At 44.7% G+C, this 24,327-nt stretch overlaps 1 protein-coding gene across 8 annotated transcripts in view; it reads left to right on the top strand.

The window, feature by feature from the left end:
* Positions 1 to 24,327, top strand: part of Rad54l2 (RAD54 like 2) — a 96,456-nt gene that overhangs the window by 53,876 nt on the left and 18,253 nt on the right. For all 8 annotated transcript variants that reach the window (XM_042281588.2, XM_076575456.1, XM_076575457.1 and 5 more), the window contains 12 exons: positions 8,495 to 8,693; positions 11,537 to 11,676; positions 12,285 to 12,401; positions 12,856 to 13,082; positions 14,204 to 14,386; positions 14,674 to 14,807; positions 16,189 to 16,385; positions 18,617 to 18,959; positions 19,687 to 19,864; positions 21,303 to 21,554; positions 21,770 to 21,888; positions 23,726 to 23,844. In XM_042281588.2, the coding sequence (XP_042137522.1) occupies positions 8,495 to 8,693; positions 11,537 to 11,676; positions 12,285 to 12,401; positions 12,856 to 13,082; positions 14,204 to 14,386; positions 14,674 to 14,807; positions 16,189 to 16,385; positions 18,617 to 18,959; positions 19,687 to 19,864; positions 21,303 to 21,554; positions 21,770 to 21,888; positions 23,726 to 23,844 (2,208 nt within the window). The remainder of the gene's footprint in view (positions 1 to 8,494; positions 8,694 to 11,536; positions 11,677 to 12,284; positions 12,402 to 12,855; positions 13,083 to 14,203; positions 14,387 to 14,673; positions 14,808 to 16,188; positions 16,386 to 18,616; positions 18,960 to 19,686; positions 19,865 to 21,302; positions 21,555 to 21,769; positions 21,889 to 23,725; positions 23,845 to 24,327) is intronic.

Here is a 24,327-nt window from a genome sequence, read left to right as displayed (position 1 = left end):
CTAGAACTCATATGGTGGACAGAGAAAACTGACTCCCACAAATTCTCCTCTGACTTCCACGTGCAGTGATACCTACCCCAAATAAATAAATGTACAGAATCCTTCCGTATCCTGATAAGAATTATGTAGACAAGAATGGATAGGGCTGAACCCCAGCAGTGGGAGGAGCAGCCCATTTGGCCAGGCTGTTGGGGGAGCCCTGAAGAAGGCAGGCAGTCTTTGTAGAATCAACTCTTGTTTTTGGTTTTGCTCTTAAAATTGTATTTCACTCTGTTTTTTTCCCCTACTACTTTATTATTTTGTTTTTTGAGATAGGGTGCTATATATAGACCAAGGTGGTCTCAGACTCTCTTTGTAACCAAGAGTGACCTTGAACTTCTGATCCCCTTGCCTTCACCTGGGTGCTGGGAGTGCAGGCCTGTGCTACCATGCCCTCTATACTTGTTTTAATTTTTAAAAGAAATTTGTATTTTCATTCTTTGTCTTTTTGTTCCCTCCCTCCCTCCCTCCCTTCAGCATGGTTTCATGTAGCTCAGGCTGGCTTGAACTTAGTATGTAGTCTAGGATGACCTTTGAACTTCTGATCCTCCTGCCTCCATCTCCTGAGTGTGGGATTACAGGTGTGAGCCACTACACATGATTTATGGAGTCCTAGCAATTGAACCCAGGGCTTCATTCATCCCAAGTAAGCACTTTACCAACTGGGTGCCAACTCCACCTCCATTTTTTTTTTTTTTTTTTTTTTTTTTTTTTAACTTTGAGACAGGTATCACTATAAACCTGCTGGTCTGGAACTCCATATGTAGACTAGATTGGCTTTGAACTTTCAGTGATCTTCCTGCTTCCTAAATAGAGATTATAGACAGGTACCCAGTTCTCACCCTAATTTTGTTTTGTTTTGTTTTTAAAGACAGGGTCTTACTATATAGCCTTGAACTCACAGAGATCCTCCTGCCTCTGCCTCCTCTTTGTAACAAGGGGTGACCTTGAACTGTTCCTCCTGCCTCCACCTCCTGGGTACTGGATTGAAGGTGTGTGCCATCACATCGAACCTCTTTTATTCTCTTCTGTTCTTTCCTTCCTTCCCTCTCTCCCTCTCTCCCTCTCTCCCTCTCTCCTTCCCTCCCTCCCTCCCTCTCTTCCTTTTGAGACAGCCTTAAACTGAAATCACCCCCAAAGCCAAGTGTTTTAAAACATTTATTATTTTTCTTGGTTTCTGAGGTTTCAGGAAGGGCCTGGCTGGCTGGCTAACATTCTAGACTTATTCAAGCTCACTTTGCATCTGGGGCTGGCAATCTTCTGTCTCCACCTCCAGTGTTGGATTACAGGCATTTGTCATTGTGCACTAACCCCAATTTTGTGTGTTGCTATTTCATTATGTTCAAAGATAGCCTTGAATTTCTAGGCTGAGATGGTTCTCCTGTCTCCTTGTGAGTTTGATTAAGGATTTGATTAGGTTTAGTGGTTTACTCTAAAATCCCAGAATTTGGAAGCAGAAGCAAGAGAATACCTTGAGTTTAGGGCCAGCCTGGTCTACAGAGAGAGGCTCTTTTGTGTAACTGTAGCACACAGTCCTACGTTATTTTCCTCAGAAAATTGATTGTTCATTCTAATTTGAGCAAGCACTTCAGTCACTAATTGATCACCGTAGTTTGAGTTTAGACTTTACAGGTTTCATTAGGGAGGGACTAGTCTAGGATTTACTCCAGGGCAGTTATTCCCACTGCTTTCCTGTTGTCTCAGCTGGTGGGACAGGTGCTAATGAGATCTGGCAGATCTGGAGCTCCCAAATTCCACTGCTCCCCCCCCACACACACACACACACCTAACCCTGTTAAATGTGTGTTTCTTCTGTCTTCTGCTGCTCCTTCTGCTAAGTTCACGGTGCTGTGTGCAGGCAGGTCAGAGGCAAGTCTTGATGCAGTCGGACGCTCATGGGCTCCTTTTCTTGGACTCCCAGCTTTCTGGGCTGCAGGAGGAAACTGTCCCCTAGTGGTGGGCAGTCCAGCTCCCTGTGAGCTTCCTGAGGCTTATGGGCTACCATGCTTGAGTGGGCTCTATAACCCAGGCGTAAGTCTGTGTATTTGGTGTTTGTATGTGGGAGGTGTGTGCCGCCTGTGTAGAGGTCTGGGGACAAGTTGTAGGAGGTGTGTGCCGCCTGTGTAGAGGTCTGGGAACAAGTTGTAGGAGGTGTGTGCCGCCTGTGTAGAGGTCTGGGGACAAGTTGTAGGAGGTGTGTGCCGCCTGTGTAGAGGTCTGGGGACAAGTTATAGGAGGTGTGTGCCGCCTGTGTAGAGGTCTGGGAACAAGTTGTAGGAGGTGTGTGCCGCCTGTGTAGAGGTCTGGGGACAAGTTGTAGGAGGTGCTTTTGTCCTTCCACTGTGTGAATCTGGGGACTGAACTCAGCTCATCAGGCTTGGTGCCCTGTAAGCCATGTATGTCAACATGTGTAGTTCTCCACCCCCTCCCTCCATTCTGTTTTTCTTCTGATAAATTACATACTGCATAAACTTTACTCTCTCAACCATTTTAAATGTGTTTTTACAATACCTCAGTTCAGATTTGAGGCATTATATATTAATAAAAATTTAATATATCTTTGGATAGTAGTATGTTAGAAAGCTTAATTTAAAAATTGCTGATTTAGTTGCTGACTTGAGTGCCGTAAAAAATATGATTGAATGAGGTAAGTGTGGTGGTGCACACCTGTAATCCCAGTGTTCAGGAGGCAGAGACAGGAGAATCAGGAGTTCAACATCATCCCATGTTACATGATGAGGTTTTTTTTGTTTTGTTTTATTTTGTTTTGTTTTTTGTTTTTTCAAGACAGGGTTTCTCTGTGTAGCTTTGCGCCTTTCCTGGAACTCACTTGGTAGCCCAGGCTGGCCTCGAACTCACAGAGATTCGCCTGCCTCTGCCTCCCAAGTGCTGGGATTAAAGGTGTGCGCCACCAATGCCCGGCCGGGATTTTTTTTAAAAAATGTAATGAATCATTTATCTTTAAACTTGTTATAGAATTTTTTTTTTTGGTTGATTTTTTCGAGACAGGGTTTCTCTGTGTAGCTTTGCGCCTTTCCTGGAGCTCACTTGGTAGCCCAGGCTGGCCTCGAACTCACAGAAATCCGCCTGGCTCTGCCTCCCGAGTACTGGGATTAAAGGCGTTTGCCACCAATGCCCGGCTTGTTATAGAATTTATAAAAGGTGAGGCCACCTGGTAAGGCTTAGGAGGAGTAGGTTTGATGGAATTTTGAGTTGAAGAAAATAGGAATTTTTTTTTCAGTGTTTTGAAATTTTATTTTTATTCTTTAAATTTCATACATGGATACAATATATTTTGATCATGTCCACCCCTGCTCCTCCCTCTAACTCCTCCCAGATCTATACCATACCCCATGTTCTCCTAACTTTGTGCCCTTTTTATTTTAACCCTCCAAGCCTTTTTTTTTTTTTTTTTTTTTTTTTTGAGACCAGGGTTTCTTTGTGTGGCTCTGTTTATCCTGGAACCCACTCTGTAGACCAGGCTGGCCTTGAACTCACAGAGGTCTACTTGTCTCTGCCTCCCGAGTGCTGGGATTAAAGGCGTGCGCCACCACTGCCCGGTTTGACTCAGCTTTTGTTGAGGTCTTTCTTTGTTAAACATTCAGCTTCTTTCTTCTGCATGTGGATTTCTCAGCATTAATAATTGAATGACTGCCATTTCCTCACTGAATAGTCTTAAAGCCTCTGTAAAACAACTTGGTCACGTCTTGTGATAGGTTATTTCACTTGTCTACATGTATGCTTTATGCTCGCACCTCATGGTGTGGCTATTGCGTCTTTGTACTAAGATTTGAAATCAGAAAGCATGAATCTCCAACTTTGCCCCCTTTACAAATGTTTGTGCTTAATTTTTAAAGTTTTATTGGAATATTTCTCTTTATTTGTTTATATGGGGTTTTTTTTTGAGATGCAATGATAAAGTTAAGTATCTGTACTTAACTTATTAATAAGAGATCTTATTACTCGTAGAACCTAAAATAGTCACTGATTAACTACTGAAAATATTTGCAGATCCCTGAACATTAAAGCACTGCTGATTACTCAGTGACAATGGACTGGGGTAGAAATAAACAGATGGAGAAGGGAAAGAATATAAAGACACTCAGACTACTGTAGATGCAAGTGGAAAGTTAGAACATGCCCAGCAGCAGGAAAATGCCATTCTGTGATTTTATAGCGTGCCATGCAAATGGCAACTGTGTGCTCTCTGTCAATGAAATCTTGATCTATGCTCAGTGCGAGTGTGCTTACTGTCAAGCTTGACAGCCAAGTTTGATTCCAGATCCCATGTGCTGGAAGAAGAGAGCCAACTCCCACAAGTTGTCCTCTGACCTCCACAGATGCATACATGCTTGTGCACTTAAAATTTAAAAAGAAATATTACCAGGTGTGGTGGTGAACACCTTTAATCCCAGTACTCAGGAGGCAGAGGCAGGCAGGTCTCTGTGAGTTTGAGGCCAGCTTGATCTACAGAGCGAGTTCTAGGTCAGCCAGGGCTGTTAACCCTGTCTTGAAAAACAAAACAAAACAAAAAATGCTTATGTGCATCAGGCAGCCAACCCAACACAAAAAAGTGTATACTCATTAATTACTATAGGAAATATGCAAATGTATTAGCAATTGTAGGGAAATTGACACATAAGTTGTTTGAAGTTAGTGATCATTTAATTTTATCTTTTCTTAAGACTTTATAATCAACACCTGCTTATAGGTAAGCAACAGAGCACTTGTCTGGCGTGCCTAAAGTTGTAGGCTCAACTGTTGGCACTGCAAAAGTTAAATGAAATCGATAGATCAAATTTAAAAATAAATTATTTTTTAAATTATGGAATTTGGAAGGATCGACAGTAAACACAGTGATAAGAAGAACTCTGCTTCCATCTCTTTGAGTAGCCAGCCACTCCGGCATTTATCTTCAAATCTTCCATCCTTAACATTATAACTTTTTCCCGCCTTTGACCAAGGGCTGGCTATAGAATTCATCATGTGGACCAGATTGGCCTCAGATATGGTGCCATGCAAGCCTCCTGCATCTGCCTTCCACTGCTGGGATGACAGGCATGAACCACTATTCCTAGCTTTCAAATCTTTTTTTTTTTTTTTTTTAATTGTAGCTCCTGGGGGCTCCGGAGATGCCTTAGTAACTCTCTTTCAGGGGACCTGGGTTTGTTCCCAGCACCCACATCAGGTGACTTACAACTGCCTGCACTTCCTGCGCTAGGGGAACTGACACTTAGCTTCCTCCTGCAGGCGCCCACACGAATGTAGCATACCCTCATACAGATACACACATGTACAGTAGTTCAAAGTAAAATGAATACCAAGTTGTAGTTCCTTACATTATGAAATATTTATATAATCCTCAGTTATCTTTAAATTTTATTTTAATGTTAATTTATCCATATTTCTACAAGGACTACATATGGTTGACGTACCTTTTACATCTCTTTATTGATTTTACCTCCCTTTAAATATTTTTCCTCACAGTGTATTTCTAGAGGAAAAGGATTTACTGACTCTATAGTTTTACATATTCTAGATTTCACCGATTGTACCCATGTGGTCTTGTTTAACTTAGTTCTTTGTCTTTTATGATTTTTGTAAGCACTGAATGAAATCTAAGTTGTGTTGAGATTAGGGTATAAAATTTTTGGTGCACATAGCTCATAGATTGTGGTGTATGCATAATTTTTATTTGTTTGTTTCTTGAGGAAGTATCTGTGTAGCCCAGGATGTCTTCACTTTCTCTGTCATCATCTTGCCTCAGCTTTCAAGTGCTGGTATTACATAGTGTGTGCTCCCACACCAGGCCCTGGTGTATGCATTTTACCACAGGACATTAGCAGAAACATGCTGCCTCTTAGAGGCCACTGACCTCTCTAGTGCAGAAGGAGAAGCAGGTTAGCTGAAGGGTGGGCCCTGGAAGTATATGGATTTGTGCACTCCCCGAATGAAGTGTGGTGTGTCCTGTTCTGCATAGGTTTACCAGTGAAATTTGTGGTGGTGGTATTTATAACTCATTCCCAAGAAGCTTATGCAAGTGTTCTTTGTTTATATAACTTGTGATTGCTACTCATAGAAAGTTCAAGGGAATTCAGGTGAAGGAGAAAGTTCAGGGGTATTTGTGCCTAGGTCTGAACCTATGATTTGCCAGGGTGGTAATAGCCATTGACTTTTAAGCTATGCATATACATTTGTTATGTGACAGAATGTGGAGCTCTTTACCTTCTTGTTTGACTATAGGTCTCCCACAACTGACTGATCTTTTTAAAATTGCTATTACACTCAGACCCCTGCTGGACAGTAGTAATAGGCTTCATAACTTGGAATGGATATTTGATAGTAAATTTGTTTGTGATTCAGAAAGACTAGCAGTTTGTGCTCTCTCCTCCCAGAACAGCCCACCCTAGTAGAAGCATGCGGCTAGAACAAGGAAATAACAACAGTTGGCAGCAAGTTCTCACTGCCCAGCAAGCAGATCAATTTCAGCCCCTGGGCTTGGCCTTACAGACCTGCCCTCTGTGCTGACTCTGTCCTGTCTGCCTACTTTTTAACCTTGCTTCCAACTGTTCCTCCAAGTAGTTACTCAATAAATTTGCTTGTGAAATAGAAACAAAACAGTAAGATTTGAAGAGCACCAAAGGTCATTAACCAGGCTTGGGGTATAGCTCAGCCAGAAAACAACAAGGCCATTGTACAAGGAGGCCAGAGAACTAGCAAAAACACAAGTTGAAGCCGGGCGGTGGTGGCGCACGCCTTTAATCCCAGCACTGGGGAGGCAGAGGCAGGCGGATCTCTGTGAGTTCGAGGCCAGCCTGGGCTACCAAGTGAGTTCCAGGAAAGGCACAAAGCTACACAGAGAAACCCTGTCTCAAAAAAAAAAAACAAAAACAAAAACGAAGTGTCTCGGCTCAGCTGCAAGGCTAGTAGGCCAAGCTCTTTCCATCTGTCTGCTCTACCCCCAATAAATCGCCTCTGTAGGTGCTCTCTTGGCAGGGGTTGCCCTCCTCCTAGGGGATCTGCTATCTAAGCAGCTGTTTAATTTGGGGGTGGGGATAGGCAGGATTGATAGCTCTCTCTTTTAGGAGATAAGAATTTAGGGCTGCAAGTTGGACAGATGTGAAAATGCTGTGCATCTGTCTTTGAGAGGAAGGGTGCTGAAAGTTCTTTTGTTTGTTAGGTTTGTTTTTTCTTTTCTTTTTCTTTCTTTCTTTCTTTTTTCTTTCTTTCTTTTTTTTTTTTTTTTTTTGACAGTGTCTCTCTTTGTAGCTCTGGCTTTCCTGGAATTCACAATGTAGACCAGGCTGGCTTTGAACTCAGAGATTTGCCTGCCTCTGCCTCATGAGTATTAGGATTAAAGTTATGCACCACTATGCCCATCTGAAAGATAGTTCTTTTAGAGGCAAACAATAGCCTGGCCTTTCTCTCCTGTGCTCTTTGAAATAGAGGACAGATTTGGGAGAGCAGCTAAAAGCTTGGTGTTCTCCTTTGACTGCATTCCTCCTCTGAGATAATTCTGTTTATTGTTAAGATTTAAGATGGGAAACTGGTTTACTTTGAGATACAATGTCATAGGTCCAAGGACACAGTTCCAAGCATGAAGGGACACATAGATCCACATAAATCACATAAATCCAGCATCCTAAACTGTTCTATGTAGAATAACAGGCCAGATTGACACAGTTCTCCTCTGTAAACTATTTCCATTTTGTTTCCATTACTATCAGCAGGAGGTCAAGAATCAGTCTGAGAAACCGCCCACATAAGAGTCTTTTAAAACAAAACAAAGCACAACTTATTTCAGGGATGGAGAGAACACTTGCTGTTCTTACATTGAACGTAGTTCAGTTCTTAGCACACACGGTGACTTATCCCTTCTTTAATATTCGATACATATTGATGTGTGTTGTGTCTCAGTATACATGAGCCATCTCTTAATAGAACACAATATCCTTTGAAGAGAAAGAGTCCTAAAACTATCTCTATACATCTAGTGCAGAGCTTGCCAATCCTCACTAAATGTCTGACAAGTTGAGCAAGTCACTACTCCAAGCACTGAAAGAGTAATAAGTATGAGTTGCCTCAAACTCTCAAATTCTGGGATTACAGGCATGCACTACTACCACATCCAGCACTCGGAGTAGTCTCAGGCCAGGAAGTCTCCTAACTCCTATTATATTGTTAGTGAATTGTTTTCATTTGTTATGTGCCCTGGTCAGGATTAGATCTAGGTGCACACAGTATCTAATCCTCATATAGTCCTGAGTATGAGTATCACTGTCTTCTTTTTATAGGTATATCTATAGACATTCAGAGAGATATTGCCTTGGGTTATCATCTAATACATTGCTGGGTTGAAATTGGAACCTGGGGATGTCTGACATCAAAATCTACCCACTCTTCCTCCACCTTCACCCCCAGTAAATCGTTTCTTCCTCCCATTTTTTTTTTCCAGACCCGTCCCTGGAAGGCATGTGTGGCACTGAGCATGCCCAGTTGGGGGAAGATGGGCAGCGGCCGCCGCGGTGCACTTCAACTACCTCATCTCAGTCTGAGCCTTCAGAGCAGCTTAGGCACCAAGGCAAGATCCTAGCATCCGATGACCCCAAAAAGAAGAGAGCTCAGAAGCCCTCTCATATGCGAAGAAACATACGGTGAGCTGTGTTCTGGGTAAGGAGAATTGGAGGGAGTAGACCAGAAATAGCAGAAAAACTAATTTGGGCAAGAATGTCCTCTTAGAGTTTCCGGTAGAGAAAAGTGTCCAACTATGAACCCTCATTAACAGTAAAGATGGCATATTACAGGCAAATGTGGCAACGTGCCTGTAATACCAGTAAGAGAACTGTGAGTTCTAGACCAGCATAGGTCACGTAAGGAGACACTGTCTCCAAACAACCACTACCACAAAAACCCAGTAATGAAGGTGAAGTTTGGACCCACTGTGTTGAACTGTACAGAATGTAGGGGCTTTGACCATTGAGAGGACTTGGGGGGCAGCTCATTGATGGTAGGATCATCTGAGTGGACTTTTCTTTCTTTATGTTTCCTGGGTCTCAAAACATGAAGTTTAAAACAGATCAATAAACAGACAGCAACAACATAAAACTCTCAGCAGAAGTGAGCTATTGTCTTCTTAGAATTCAAGTTCAGATGGTAGAGGACTGACCAAGAGTGAGGCTTCTTCCTTGACCTAAAAGAGAACCAAACATGAACTTTCCTAACTATCCGAATCTTCAACACCCTTCCTTCTGCCAAATAACAACTTGTTCTACTAAAGGAGATAAATAGCATCCCCCTGCCTTTGTTACAGTTTTTTGTTCTTCATTTGTTCGTTTGAGACAGGTTCTAACCCAGTAGCTCAGGCTGCCCTGACTGTGTAGCCTTAGCTTTGAACTTTTGGTAATCTTTGTACAGCAGCCTGTCAAGTGCTAGAATTACAAGTGTGAACCATCATGCCTGCTGTTTCCCCACAGTTTTCAAAACACATAATGGAAACTTGAAAGTATTACTCTAAGCTCAGGAAATAATGATACAGAACCCCCATTAACCCATTTGTCTGCCTAACAACTTTAAATTTTTGTGCGCGTGTATGTGTGTGCACTCATACCCATGTGTTGTGTGTTTATGGCACAGTGCATGCACTTGAATGTGTGGAGGCCACAGCAGGACATCAGAGGATTTTCCTCTATTGCTTTCCACCTTATTGCCTTGAGACAGGGTTTTTCACTGTATTGGAAGTTCATTTTGTCCAGAAGCTCTTGGGATTATCCTGTCAACACCCCCCCCCCTTCCAAAAGTAGAATTAAAAGCATCTTCAGCCATACCAGGTTTTTTACATGAGTGCTGAAAATTTGAACTCAAGTCTTTTTTGTTTGTTTGTTTGTCTTGTTTTTTGAGATAGGATTTCTCTGTGTAACAGCCCTGGCTGTCCAGGAACTCACTTTATAGACCAGGCTGACTCACAGAGATCCACCTGCCTCTGCCTCCTGAATGCTGGGATTAAAGACATGTGCCATCACTGCCTAGCCTTGAACTCAAGTCTTTATGCTCGCAGAGCAAGCTCTCCTAACTACTGGACTGTCTCTTCCTCCCCCAACAGCACGCGAGCATACACACACACACACACACACACACACACACACACACACACACACACACACACAGAGTCTTCTCTATGTAACCCTATTGTGGGCCAGATTGGCACCTCGCAGACATCTGCCTCCTGAGTGCTGGAATTAAAGGCATGTGCTACCATCGCTGGCACAACTTTATTTTTAATACTGGTTCAACTTTGTAAACCATACTATTTTATATTATCCTTGGTCTTTTATTTTTCATTTATCTGTGTGTGTACCTGTGTGTGAGGGTGTGTATGGAGGCCAGAGGAGGATGTTCAGTGTCTTCCTCTGTTGCTCTCTACGTTATACCCTTGAGACAGAGTCTCTCACTGAACCTGGAGGTCAATGTTTTTCAAGCAGCACAGGAGAAAAACCAGACAATTGTTGCCCAGCAAGCCCAAGGGTCCTGTCTTTGTCCTGCCCCAGCTTCCTGTATGGCGTGTGCCTTCTCTGCATATGGCCAGACCCTGCTGTTTGGTGGTGCTGGGGTCCTCACTTGGTCCTCACTGTGTTGGCTCAGCAAGTGCTCTTCCCCTTGAGACAGCTCCCCAGTCCTTTCCTCCTGGTCTTTGTATGCAGGGTCTGACTGGCAGGTGTCTGTGAGGAAGTCATATAACAAGTAACGATCAGTAGTCAGGACCATTTGCTTGAAGTGCCTCTGGCACCCACCCTGCCCACCCTCGTAGCAGGAATCTTAAAAGTTCTGATTAATAAAATCAAACCTGAGGTGAGTTATTGTGGTCAATGCTGGTAGATCAGAGAGACAGAACAAGCCACAGCTATCTCACCTTGCCAAATCCTCAGCTGGTCCTGTTTCCTCAGACTGGAAGCTTCTGTGTCCTCATCCCAATGGCTCTCAGCTGAACTGCTGTTCCAAAGCCTGAATGCTTAACCAGCCAAATGCTTCTAGTTTCTGGTTCTCACGCCTTATATACCTTTCTGCTTTCTACCACCGCTCCCTAGGATTAAAGGCTGGCTTTCTGGGATTAAAGGCGTGAGTCACCATGCCTGGCTGTTTCCAATGTGACTTTGAACTCAGAGATCCCAGATGGATTTCTGCCTCTGGAATGCTAGGATTAAAGGCGTGTGCTATCACTGCCTAACTAGTGGCTTTTCTGTTCTCTGACCCCAGATAAGTTTATTAAGGTACACAATATTTTGGGGAACACAATACCACCACACTCCCTCGTCTTTAGAAAGACCCTAACCTTATCCCTGTGTAAGTTGCATAGGTGAGGCTTTTCCTCCCTTTTCCCAGTTCTCTGATTTGAAGGGAAATCACAATGGTGATTTCAGCAATGGTGACTTCCTTCTTTAGTTTGCTGTTACATTGCCCAAATCTTAAGGTAAGCCAAGGGTTGTCTCCTTTGAATGTTTAGAAAGCTACTCCGGGAGGATCAGTTGGAGCCCGTTACCAAAGCAGCACAGCAGGAGGAGCTGGAGAGAAGAAAGCGTCTGGAGCAGCAGAGGAAAGAGTACGCAGCCCCGATTCCCACTGTCCCTTTGGAGTTCCTGCCTGGTAAGCACGCTTCGTGTTGGAAATGACCGAGTGTTCTAGGAGAGAAGGCCTCGCTTGCAGAGTGGCCAGACAGATCTGGGTTGTGGTCTCAGGAGTTCTGAAGACCTGTTGAGAGTACACAGTCAGAAGAGCTGTCATTTAGGAAGTGGAAATAGATTAAAATATACTTGAATAATTTTACGGAGGCTTCTTGTTTTCCCGATAGCTTTAGATTTTAGCATGCCAAGAGATGAGGATTAGTTTTCACATGGATAAATGGCACAGTGTGAAACCCAGCAGAGAAGGGAACTTGGAAAGAAGGCTGGGAATTTTTTTTTTTTTTTTCAAAGCTTTCCTCTGCTTCTAGTCTCAATGACCATTCCCCATTAGAGAAGCAAAGGAGGATGATCACTGGTGACCCATCACTCAGGAAAATATGTTGGAGCTAAATATGGGGCGTTTTATCTTTGCATGTGCATGCGCACATAGAGGCACATTTGTGAATCCTGGCACATGTGGAGCAGCCAGAGGACAACTTGGAAACCTTGGGTCTCTCCCTGTGTCGTGTGGGTACCTGCTGCACCACCTCAGCGGCCCTAAACGTGTTTCCTTCCGTCTTCCTTCTCTAGAGGAGATTGTTTTACGAGCGAGTGATGGTCCCCAACTCCCTCCTCGGGTCTTGGCTCAGGAAGTCATTTGTTTGGACAGCAGCAGTGGCAGTGAGGACGAAAAAAGTAGTCGAGATGGTAAGATCAGGCCAGAGGGCAGAGGGCATCCCGTCCACCTCCTTCTGGCCAGTGTTCATCTTGACATTTGCCTGCTGCCTCCCTCCCTCCCTCCCTCCCTCCCTCCCTCCCTCCCTCCCTCCCTCCCGTCTATGAGGAGTGTGAGACAGGTCTTACACTACAGGTCCTACACTGTACCCTGGCCTGGAACTCATAGTAATCCTCCTGTCTCTCAAGTACTGGGATTACGTGTCCCACCATACCTGATTGGGTATCCTTTCTAAAACTCGGTCTTATTCATTTGGCCCGGGCCTACCTTTTGTACACCTACCTGGGTCACCTTCACCTAACTTGTCCTGAGAGAGAGAAGCCGTAAAATTGTTTGTGAGTGGTAACACGTTTTCGCTCAGGCCCCTTCGCTCTGACAACCAGCGGTACCTGTTCCTGGGGTTTTGTTTCCTTTGTTCTGTCTCAGAGGTGATTGAACTGAGTTCTGGAGAGGAGGATGCTCTGCACATTGTGGACAGCAGTGAGTCTGTCAGCGAGGAGGACGAGGAAGAGGAGAAGGGTGGCACCCATGTGAACGATGCCTTAAACCAGCATGATGCTCTTGGGCGGGTCCTTGTCAACCTGAATCACCCTCCAGAGGAGGAGAATGTCTTCCTGGCCCCACAGTTGGCACGGGCTGTGAAACCTCATCAGGTACAGCCAGGCTTGAGCCGACTCTCTTTCTTGCTGCAAGTGTTGCTGCTGCTCTTGGTTATTAGTATTCGAGCCTGGAGAACAGTTGTTGGGTCCCAAGAGTAGCTGTTGGAAAGCTTTGATATTTGAAGATTCCTTTGAATAAGAATATGGGGGTGGGGGGCTGGAGAGGTGGCTCAGCGGTTAAGAGCACTGACTGCTCTTCCAGAGGTCCTGAGTTCAATTCCCAGCAACCACATGGTGGCCCACAACCATCTATAATGAGATCTGGTGCCCTCTTCTGGCCTATAATCATATGTGCAGATAGAGCACTGTATACATAATAAATAAATCTTTAAAAAAAAAAAAAAAAGAATATAGTGGGGAGAGAGAGAGATATGCCTCAGGTTTGCCCTGTCATGCAGAAATCACTGTAGGCACTGGAAGGATGGCTCAGCTGTTAAGAGCACACCCTACTCTAGCAGAGGACTCTGCTTTGGTTCCCAGCACTGACACAGTACTTCTGTAACTCCTGTTCTAAGGGATCTGATGCCTCTTGACATCCATGGGGTTCTGTATGCACATGGTGCACATATATGGACCCAGGCACACATACATAAAATGGGTGTAAATACTAAAAAAGTCACTTGGCCACCATCTTGCTTCTGTTGGATCAGCAAGAAGAAGCTTGGGAGGTATAGATTCAGAAGACATGTGAAAGTCAGACGTCAGGAAATTGAGAGCATTATAATTTGTATTGCTCTAGTGTCTGGAACTAGTACAAGTAAGTGAGAAATTGATTCAGTTTCAGGGCTTCCCACAGTAAGAACTATCGGGTTGCCTAGAGGAGGCACCCCCTCAAGCACAGAGTAGCCAGCTCTTGTCAGGAGTTTGATATTGAAGACTCATTAACTCATATGGGACATTGGACAAGGTCAATGCTATTTTGTGTATTCTTCCAGATGGCTGTCATCAGCCAAGGTGACAGAGAAACTCTGTAGACCAGTCAGGGTACAGGACAACTTCCATGTCTACTCAGAGCAGCCATTGTGCTGCTTTAGTGACCGTCCCAAGTGAGGAAAGCTGTATAGCCCTGGTCTCTGGTAGTGTTTCTGACATTTATCTGGTTTGTCTCTTGTCAGATTGGTGGGATCCGGTTCCTCTATGATAACCTAGTAGAGTCTTTAGAAAGGTTTAAGACCAGTAGTGGCTTTGGCTGTATACTGGCCCATAGCATGGGTCTGGGGAAAACTCTGCAAGTGATCTCCTTCATTGATGTCCTCTTCCGCCACACGCCAGCCAAAACAGTCCTTGCCATTGTGCCGGTAAGAGCTCTAACTCGCCCCTCTGAACATCTCTGGCTACTAAAATGCTTGTTGAGTTCAGCTCTGAGCTCATTCCTTAAAACTTGGGCGTGGGTGTGGGCGTGGGCGTGTGCATGTGCGTGTTGGGGGTGAAGGGGTCACTTTGTTTAGTGGGTAAAAGTGATGATGACCTGAGTTTAATTCTAAGGATCTACATAGTGGCAGGAGAGGATTGACTCCTGCAGGTTGCCCTCTGACCTCCTCATGTACATACACAAAAAAAGCCAACTCTTTGGGGCTTGTCGTAGGTTAATACTCTCCAGAATTGGCTGGCAGAGTTCAACATGTGGCTCCCAGCTCCTGAAGCCCTCCCAGCTGACAGCAAGCCAGAAGAAGTCCAGCCGCGGTTCTTCAAAGTTCATATCTTGAATGATGAGCACAAGTAGGTGGCCTACCCTGTTTCTCTGTCTCATTCCTTTTTAGACTTCGTGGTGTCTTCCCATGTCCTCCTCCTTCTTATTTTGTTTGTTTGTTTTTGAGACAGGGTTTCTCTGTGTAGTCCTGGCTGTCCTGGATCTTGCTCTGTAGACCAGGCTGGCCTTGAACTCACAGAGATCTGCCTGCCTCTGCCTATTGAGTGCTGGGATTAAAGGTATATGACACTATCTCCTGGCCCCACATTCTTTTTGATTCTTGATATTTCACTTTTCTGTTCTTGCTTACCTCCACACCCCCCCACCTCAAACACACACACACACACACACACACACACACACACACACACACACACACACACAAAGAGCTTTTCAGTAAAGTCAGAGTTATATAGCCTGGGAAGTTTGAACTTTCTTTGTTTTGTTCTAGAATGCTTTTCTGACATAAAGTATCTGCAGCCTAGTCACATTTTCTAGTGTTTATTGTAACATTCACCATGACACAATGAACTTCAGACTCTTTGAAGCACTGGTTGATAGTTGACCTTTCATAGTACAACTTCCAAAACTTTGAAAAGTACACACTTTGGTTTTGTTTTATATTTAAATAGAATTACTATTTCTATTTCTGAAGCTAACTTGATTTCCAGGAATCTAAAGTGACTTCTTTGTTTAAGCCAGCTATCCATGCTTTCCTTTCGTCTCCTTGGCACAGACGGTTTAAAAAGGCTGTTTTCTGTGATGTGGTCGTACCCATGAAAATGAGGAGGCTCCAAATGACCCAGCAAGTGGTTGGTCACCTGCTCTGCTCTCTTGGATTTCAGAACTATTGGTCAGCTGTAGTTAGTGCACCACTGAGAGGACTCGAGTGTGCCAGTGGAGTGCCTGCCAAGGGTCTCTGTCCTCCATTGCCTTTGCCTCTGTACTGTTTGCTTTTGTTTTCATCATGGAGCCTGGTCAGGTGACGTGTGCAGTGTTGCCCTTCTTCCCATGATTTGTGCTTACCACGGGAATTCCTTAAAATGTTCTCTCGAACGTTCCCGGCAATCGTAGGTACACACACACACATGGGCTTAGCATGTTCTTTTGCCTTCTGCCATTGAATTATTGATTCTCACTGTTTAGCCGCCATCATTGATCCAGCATAAATTAGTATTTCTGGGATACTAGGAAAGTCCTTGAGTAGCTAGTCCAACTTGTGCTTGCTGCAAATGAAATCTTTGGCATTAAAGCATTCCAAGTGTTAGTCAGTGCCGCTTTGATTAAAGAATTCTTCCTGAGTAGCAGCAGAAGCAGCAGTACATTCTTTCTGTTGACTTTTTTTGAAAACTGAAAGCCAACTTTATGGGACAGTTCATAGCTCACAGTCCTCTCTCCTCACTCCTACAGGACGGTGGCATCTCGTGCTAAAGTGACGGCTGATTGGGTGTCAGAGGGTGGCGTGCTGCTGATGGGCTATGAAATGTACAGACTGCTCACCCTGAAGAAGTCCTTTGCCACAGGTAGACCGAAGAAAACCAAGAAACGCTCTCACCCAGTCATTATTGATCTGGATGAAGAAGATCGACAGCAGGAGTTCCGGAGAGGTGGGTGGCTTATCCTGGAGACACTCCTCTGCTATGTCAGGGGCAAGAGTGGCCAAAAGTACCGGTTAGGTGTGAAGTGAATTGTTACTATAATCCAGGAAGCTGCTGGGACCACCTCCAGTGCCTTTCAGAAAGTGCTGTGTTTTCTGCAAGCCACACCTGGCCTCAGAGGACCCTCCCCTGTCTGTGTGTCTCTGTTTGACTTACAAGACAGCTGAGAAAGTAACCACTGCCATTACCACTTCATAGAGATGTTATAAGAAAGTACTAAGAGAACACAGATGGTTTATATTGTTCATATAAGGTCAGGACATGATGGTCTACATTTTTAAATCCCAAGACTTGAGAGGGAGCGCAGGCAGCTCTCTGAGTTGAGGCCATCCTTTCTACATAGTGAGTTCCAGACCAACCAGAACTACATAGAGACCCTGTCTCAAAACAAACAAACAAAAAACCCTCTAAAGCTAATATAAAAATGATGATGATGATGATGATGCTGATTTGGGCTGTTGAGATGTTTCAGTGGTTAAGAGCACTTGCTCTTCCAGAGGACCCAGGATGTTCCCAGCACCCATATGGTGGGTTCCAGGGGATCAGATGCCCTCTTCTGACCTCTATAGGCACCAAGTATGCACATGGTACACAGATAGGCATACATACAAACACTCACACATAAATAAAATGAATACACCTAGTAAAATTAAAACTTAAAAAATAATATTTTGCTAATTTGTTTGAGAATTTCATACAATGTATTTTGATCATATTTACCCTCCTTCAACTCTTCCCAGACCTGCCCTTTCCACCTTCATCTCCCTACCCATCAACTGAATTTTCTATCCTAGCAACTCAAATTCAGTTTATGTTGCTCTTGGGAGTAGGTGTGGTTGACCCTCCAGAGATGATATCATTAAAGAAAACCTACTCTCCCTGTCCCAGCAGCTACCAAATAGCTACCAATAGCTCCTCAGCTGGTGTTGGGATTCTCACCCAACTTTCCTCCTCTATGCTGGGGTTTTTGCCTGGCTTGAACTTGCTCAGGTTTTGTGCATGCATGCTGTCAAAATAACTGTTGAGTCCCTATGTCCAGCTGCCCTGTTGTGTCCAGAAAACACTGATTCTTTGAAGTTACCCACCACCTCTGCCTCTTAAAATCTTTCTACCCTCTCTTCCACAAAGATTTCTGGTGTGTCTGTGTGCTTGCGTGCGTGCGTGCGTGCGTGCGTGAGCACATGTGATGTGTACATTCTATTTATGGATGAGCACACTACAGTTTCTTATTCTCTGCATGTTGACCTGTTGTGGGTCTCCGTGTTAATTGCCCTCTATAAAGAGAAGCATCTCTGATGAGGATGAAAGATGTACTGAGCTATGGATTTCCATTCTATTTTTGTTGTTGTTGTTGTTGTTTTTGTTTTTTGTTTGTTTTGTTGTTGTTTTTCAAGACAGGGTTTCTCTGTGTAGCTTTGGTGCCTGTCCTGGATCTCGCTCTGTAGACCAGGTTGGCCTTGAACTCACAGAGATCTGCCTGGCTCTGCCTCCCAAGTGCTGGGATTAAAGGCATGCTCGACCTCCGCCTGGCCCATTCTATTTTTTTAAGGAGCCTTTGTCCATTGAAAATTTTAAGGATTTAGAAGCCATTTATTTTATAAGTCTTCATTCTGTGAGATTGTCTGTTCTAGGTTTGCTTCTGTGGTAGATAGAGCTGGAGTGAATATGCCATTTAGCAGTGACTGGTGAATAATTGTGAGAAGACTTTGTCCTTAACTAGCTCCTATCATCCAGCCTTCAGAAGGACCCAAAATGCTGGATGACAAGAGCCCACTGTGGTGTCTGAGTTATTTCCATGGATTTCATGCAGACATATTTTTAATCCTAGGCTCACAATTTGTGGTGACCTCTTCTCTGTTCTCCAATTGATTTAAGCCTTAAGATTGCAAGGACTTTTTACTTTTAGCTTGAAAAAGAAAAATTTAAAGTGAATACATAAAATAATGAAAAGATGGGGATAAGAAGATACACATGCCAGAGGCAGTGTCCGGGTTAGTTAGCATCACACTAACCACATAGGAGCTTGTCTAGCTGCTTCCCTTTTACCAATGGGGGCTGACTCTTGCTTCCCCGCTTCCTTCATGTCTTCTGTCTCTTCCAGGGTTCTCCCCTCCTTCTCATATTATTGAGTAAGAGCAGGCCCTCTCACCCTCTGACTCCGGATCCTCTTCCCTCCTTAGAGTTTGAGAAGGCCTTATGCCGCCCTGGTCCCGATGTGGTGATTTGTGACGAGGGACACCGCATCAAAAATTGCCAAGCCAGCACCTCACAGGCTCTGAAGAACATCCGTTCTCGTCGGCGGGTAGTGCTGACTGGGTACCCTCTACAGAACAACCTCATTGAGTACTGGTGCATGGTGGACTTTGTGCGCCCAGATTTCCTTGGTACTCGTCAGGAGTTCAGCAACATGTTTGAACGCCCTATCCTGAACGGGCAGTGTATTGACAGCACACCTCAGGATGTCCGCCTCATGCGCTACCGGAGCCATGTTTTGCATAGCCTCCTGGAGGGCTTTGTGCAGAGGTGAGTCCTAGTTTCCCCGAGTCTTTAGAGGGGTGGCGGGCATGCAAAGCGATGATGAGGGGGAAATGTTACCACTGGAGGGCCTTTCCTAGTGGAGCAGCAGTAAAACTGGATAACTACCAGATGGTGGATGTGCTGTCTCTGTTCTCTGAAAGCTTGGCCTGTAAGCACTTCACTCAAAAGTTATCGCTGAACATGGTGGCACATGTCTCCTAGTACTCAGGAGGATGAGGTAGGTGAGTTTGAGGCCAGCATGTGCTACATAGCAAACTCAAGTCAGTGTGACCTAAAGTCGCTAAAATTACCTCTTAACTTGTTTAAAAGAAAAAAAAAAATAAGAACGAGTCAGCATTCTGCTGACTTTGATAAAAGAATAAATATGATTTTAGGATATTGCTTTACCAGTTTCAGCATCCTAGTTGATGTAGTGTAGGCTAGCCTAAAACAGTTCTTCAGTTCCTCCTGTAGGATGACAGATGTGGAAAAAGGTCAGAGAGGCATCCCTGAATTGGGGCATGAACCTAGAGTTCCTTTGGCCTTAATACTCAGTTAGTGATGACTTGGGACAGGTTACTTTGTCTGAACCGCCCTGCTCTAACAGAAGGATGCATTGCACGTTGAGAGGTTTCTAGAAGATGGTGCGGCAAGAGTGAAGGCCTGTTTGTATCCTGTCCTGACCCATCTTGGCCACAGTTCCTGGCTGCTGCTAATCTCTGTGCCTCTGTAGGAGAGGCCATACTGTGTTGAAGATTCACCTCCCTGCCAAAGAAGAGAATGTGATCCTGGTGCGGCTTTCTCAGATCCAGCGAGATTTGTACACACAATTCATGGACCGTTTCCGGGACTGTGGTAGCAGTGGCTGGTTGGGGCTGAATCCTCTGAAGGCTTTCTGTGTGTGCTGCAAGGTGAGTGGGGGCCTCCGGGAAGACGGGTCAGAGCTAAGGGTACACGTAATTCCCACTAGGGTGTTCCTCCTGGTGGGAGTCCTTGGTGAAGGAAGAAGGAAGTGAGAAGGGCTGCCTCTGTTCACACCCCTGGAGCATCCTTTGGGGCCTCCCAGGGAGACATGCTGATTGTGTGCTGCAAAACTTGTGCGGTGCTGCTCGTTTAGTGTGTCCAGTGCTTCCTTTCGGAGCACGGCTGCTGCATGGTTGGTGGTGCCGAACTCCACAGGCCATCCTTTCTTACTGCCTCTTTCTCTTGGAAAAGAATGGTGATGGATGACTATTGTGGGATGGAGGGTTTTTTGACTGTTATGTGACTGAGGCTGGTCCTGGTGGCCTAAGCCCATAATGCTACATTCAGGAGGTTGAAGTAGGAGCATAGTGATTTGGGACAGCTTGAGCTACACAGGGAGACACTGCCTCCAAAAATAGAACATAAGAGGAGCTATACAAAGTGCCTTTGACTGCTCTGTGTTTAATAGATTGAGATCTTTCTCATCCCTGTAGTGATCCTATTTCTTTGACTTAGTGTCTCTGATTATATTCTTGGCAAATCTGTTAGGCATTGTTTCTGATTCCCCTTACTTTAGTGAGTCTGCTGAAAATACATCTCTGGGGTCAGGTGGTGTGTCTTCAGTCATATTTAGAGTCTCATTATATAGTCCAGGTTGTCTTGGAACTCACATCCTCCTGCCTCAGCCTCCTGAATGTGGGGACTGCTGGTATGTGCCACCATACCTGGCAATGGATAGGATTTCAAACTGTCTCTCTTGTCTTTTGAAAGAGGGTCTTGCTGTGTTGTCTTGATTGGCCTTAAGCTCTTGGCTTCCGCCTTCCCTGGGTGTGGGTTATAAGCGAGTGTCTTGACACACGGCCCTCAGAATGCTGCATTGGCAGCTCTGCCCCATGAGAGCCAAGAGACAGAAGTGGAAGGGCCCCTGTGACGGTGCTCATGGTTATGGCGGCCTTCCTTCTGTCTCCTTTGCCAGGGATTCTCAACATTTCCTAGGAATTGTTCCTGAAATCACATTGATTGGTCATCTATTAGTCAGATAATCTGTTTTTCATAGGGAGGGATTAATTTTGTTTTAAAAGTAGCTGAATGTAGCCATATAAAAAAAACAAAACATTCTTTCCCTGCTTGAGTTAAGAATGAAATGCTCATGACACAGACTTTTCCATTACACACCAAACACACTGGCATTTCCCATTCATGTGTCATGGTCATCAGAGCCAGCAGTGAAATTGCAAGTTCTTTGACTCTGAAGGATTTGGGGGTACATTAATTTTGAGTATGCAATGTGAGCTGTAGCAGCTGTTTGTTTGAACATGTTTCCATACTCCTCAGGACACCCTTGGAATGTTCTTTGGTCTATACTTTTCCTTTGTTTAACTTCAGATCTGGAACCATCCTGATGTTCTGTATGAAGCCCTTCAGAAGGAAAACCTAGCCAATGAGCAGGACCTAGATGTGGAAGAGCTTGGCTCAGCAGGGACCAGTGCCCGTTGCCCATCACAGGGCACAAAAGTCAAGGGAGAAGATAGCACCTTGGCTTCCTCAATGGGAGAAGCAACCAATAGCAAGTTCCTCCAGGGAGTTGGCTTTAACCCTTTCCAGGAGCGAGGCAATAACATAGTTACGTATGAATGGGTGAGTCAAGCTGTAACCATCAACGCCTTCTGAGGAGGGGCCTTCTGAGGAGGGGCGGTGCTGACAGCCTGGGGAAAGGATGGTGTGCACAGGGCACTGAACTCACTGCTGGGCCTGAGCAAGAATGCTGAAGGCGGTCAGCGGGCCACGCCTAGAGGAGGGGATTTTGTTTCTACCATCCAGCCTTGGACCTGCTCCAATCTTCTCTTTTGCAGGCCAAGGATCTCCTGACTAATTACCAGACTGGAGTCTTGGAAAATTCTCCCAAGATGGTACTTCTTTTCCACCTGATTGAAGAAAGTGTGAAGCTTGGGGACAAGATCCTTGTGTTTAGGTAAGAAGAGAGATTCCCAGTTGAGGCTTGGTGTCTGTAGGAAGGATGAATGCAGCACCTCTGCAGTGAGACCATCTAACTTCATACCCACACCTGGCCTTTCCCAGTGCTCTGTGACCAGGCACTTGGAGGTAGGGCTTTCTGGCATCCCAATGCCCAAACCAGGTTTTTTTTTGTTAACATTGGAGATCATATCCTCGATATCCTAGTCCTTCAGACTGTGGCCCAGACCAAACTGGACTAGTTTTTATTTTTTTTTTTTAACATTTATTTGTGTATTTGCTTTATTTATTTATGTTTAAATTTTTCTTTTTTAAAAGATTTATTTGTTTGTTTGTTTATTATGTGGTGTTCTGCCTGCATGTATCCCTGCAGGCCAGAAGAGGGCACCAGATCTCATTATAGATGGTTGTGAGCCACCATGTGGTTGCTGGGAATTGAACTCAGGACCTCTGGACCTCTGGAAGACCAGTCAGTGCTCTTAACCACTGAGCCATCTCTCCAGCCCTAAATTTTTCATTTACCTTAAATTTGTGATGCTAGGAGTTGCACCTAGGACCTCATGCATACCAGGCAAGCACTCTAGCATTGAGATTCGGCGTGGCAGCAAGTGCCTTTATGTGCTCAGCTGTCTTGTCCCTCTCTTTAGGTTTTTGAGACAGGGCTCATACAGCCAGGCCGGTTTGAGTGCCTGAGTCTTTGCCGAGTGGTGGGATTATAGGTGCGTGCCACCACCCCTCGCATTCCTTCTAAAAATCTGAGACAGAGTCTTACTAAGTTCCCTGGGCTGGTCTTGAATTTACTCTGAAGCCTAGGCTGGCCTTGAATTGTGTTACTCTTGCTTCAGCCTCCCATGAAGATTACCAAGCCTGACTAGTTTTTACACTTCAGTCTATAAGAAAAAATACAAAGACTAAAGAGTACTTTGGTTAGTCGGATGTGGTGGCTTTTAATCCCTGCACCTGGGAGACAGAGGCATGTGAATCTCTGTGATTTCCAGGACAACCAGGGCTATGTAGAGAAACCCTGTCTCAAACAAAACAAATCAAAGAACAAACAAGGGAAAAGACTGTATGTGTCTACAAACCTAAAATGTTTGCTGATTTGCCCTCTATAGAGCACATTTGCTGATCCTTCTCTCCCTTCCCCCTCTTTTTTAAAATAAGGTTTTGCATATAAGGCCAAGTAAGTGGCATGATTTATGCCATGGTCACACTCTAGGTTTGGCTGGGGCTTTGAGTCTCACCAAGACCTGACTATATACAAGGAAACAGGCATGAAGTGGATTGTTTCTGACCACATTGTGCCCCAAGGACCTGGTTTGGGAGCCTCAGGTGAGGGCTTCCACCTGTGACAGTCAGTTTCAGACTTGTTCCCTGATTTTCCATACTGCTTTTCAAGAACCCAGCTCTCTGAATGTTTTAAAAACAGTCAAATGTATCCATCGCCATAGTCAGATGCTTAAGATTGGCTATGGCCCAGTTAGACTCATTTGTATCTCGTGTAGTGTTGGATTGCACTACCAAATAGTAGTAACTGAGCATTCAGTTAAACCCCAGAGTTTTCAATGGAGAGATTAAGGAATCAGAGAAACGGTCTTTTGTTTGTTTGTTTGATTGCTTGGTTGTTTTTCTGTTTTATTTCTATGGGTTGGTGGTAATAAGTATATGGATAACGGCTCCCATTATGACTGAGGGAGGATATCCTTGGTTGTTCTTGGTGAAGTTTCATCTTACAGGGAGTAGGTTGGGGGAACTCCATTTGAAGGTTGCACATGAGTGGAAGAGCAAGGGTCCTTGAGGTTTGGGAGCCATCTGAATGACTTTTTCCCTTGCAGCCAGAGTCTGTCTACCTTGGCTCTCATCGAGGAGTTCCTAGGGAAACGAGACGTGCCCTGTCTACCTGGGGCCGAGGGGCAGGGAGCCCAGAAGTGGGTTCGAAATGTCAGCTACTTCCGTGAGTTTATTGCTTCATTGTTTCTGGAGTCTTAGCAAGATCTATTTAAGGGCTTCCTCTTTCTCTCTCTCTCTTTTTCTCTTTTCCAACTCCATTCTTCTTCAAGTCTATAGAAATACGTGATTAGCCAAGAAATAGGGAGTTGCTGAGGGGTTGCTTTTGAGAAAGAACCACTGCTAGAGCTGGAGAGATGGCTCCCGTGCTAGGATTAAAGACACATGTGACCTTGCTGGCTCAAAGCTGGCTCTAAAGAGGACAGTCACTGTGTAGGGGTGGCTGGAGGAGCCTTAGGTAGAAGATGGGAGGAATTCGGAAGTTTAGAACCACTATGGCCTAATGACTGTCCAAGTCAGAGTGAGCATGAACCTAGATCATACTTTCTCTATAGGGGAGCTAAATACTCCCAAGGGGATGACAAGTTTGGGAGTGTGTATGTGGGGGGATGTGTAATTTATAGGTCCATGTAATCATGTCTACATTCTA

Source organism: Peromyscus maniculatus, chromosome 7 (genome assembly GCF_049852395.1).
Source record: "Peromyscus maniculatus bairdii isolate BWxNUB_F1_BW_parent chromosome 7, HU_Pman_BW_mat_3.1, whole genome shotgun sequence".
Lineage (NCBI taxonomy): Eukaryota > Metazoa > Chordata > Mammalia > Rodentia > Cricetidae > Peromyscus > Peromyscus maniculatus.
This window is presented reverse-complemented; position numbering and strand designations above follow the sequence as displayed.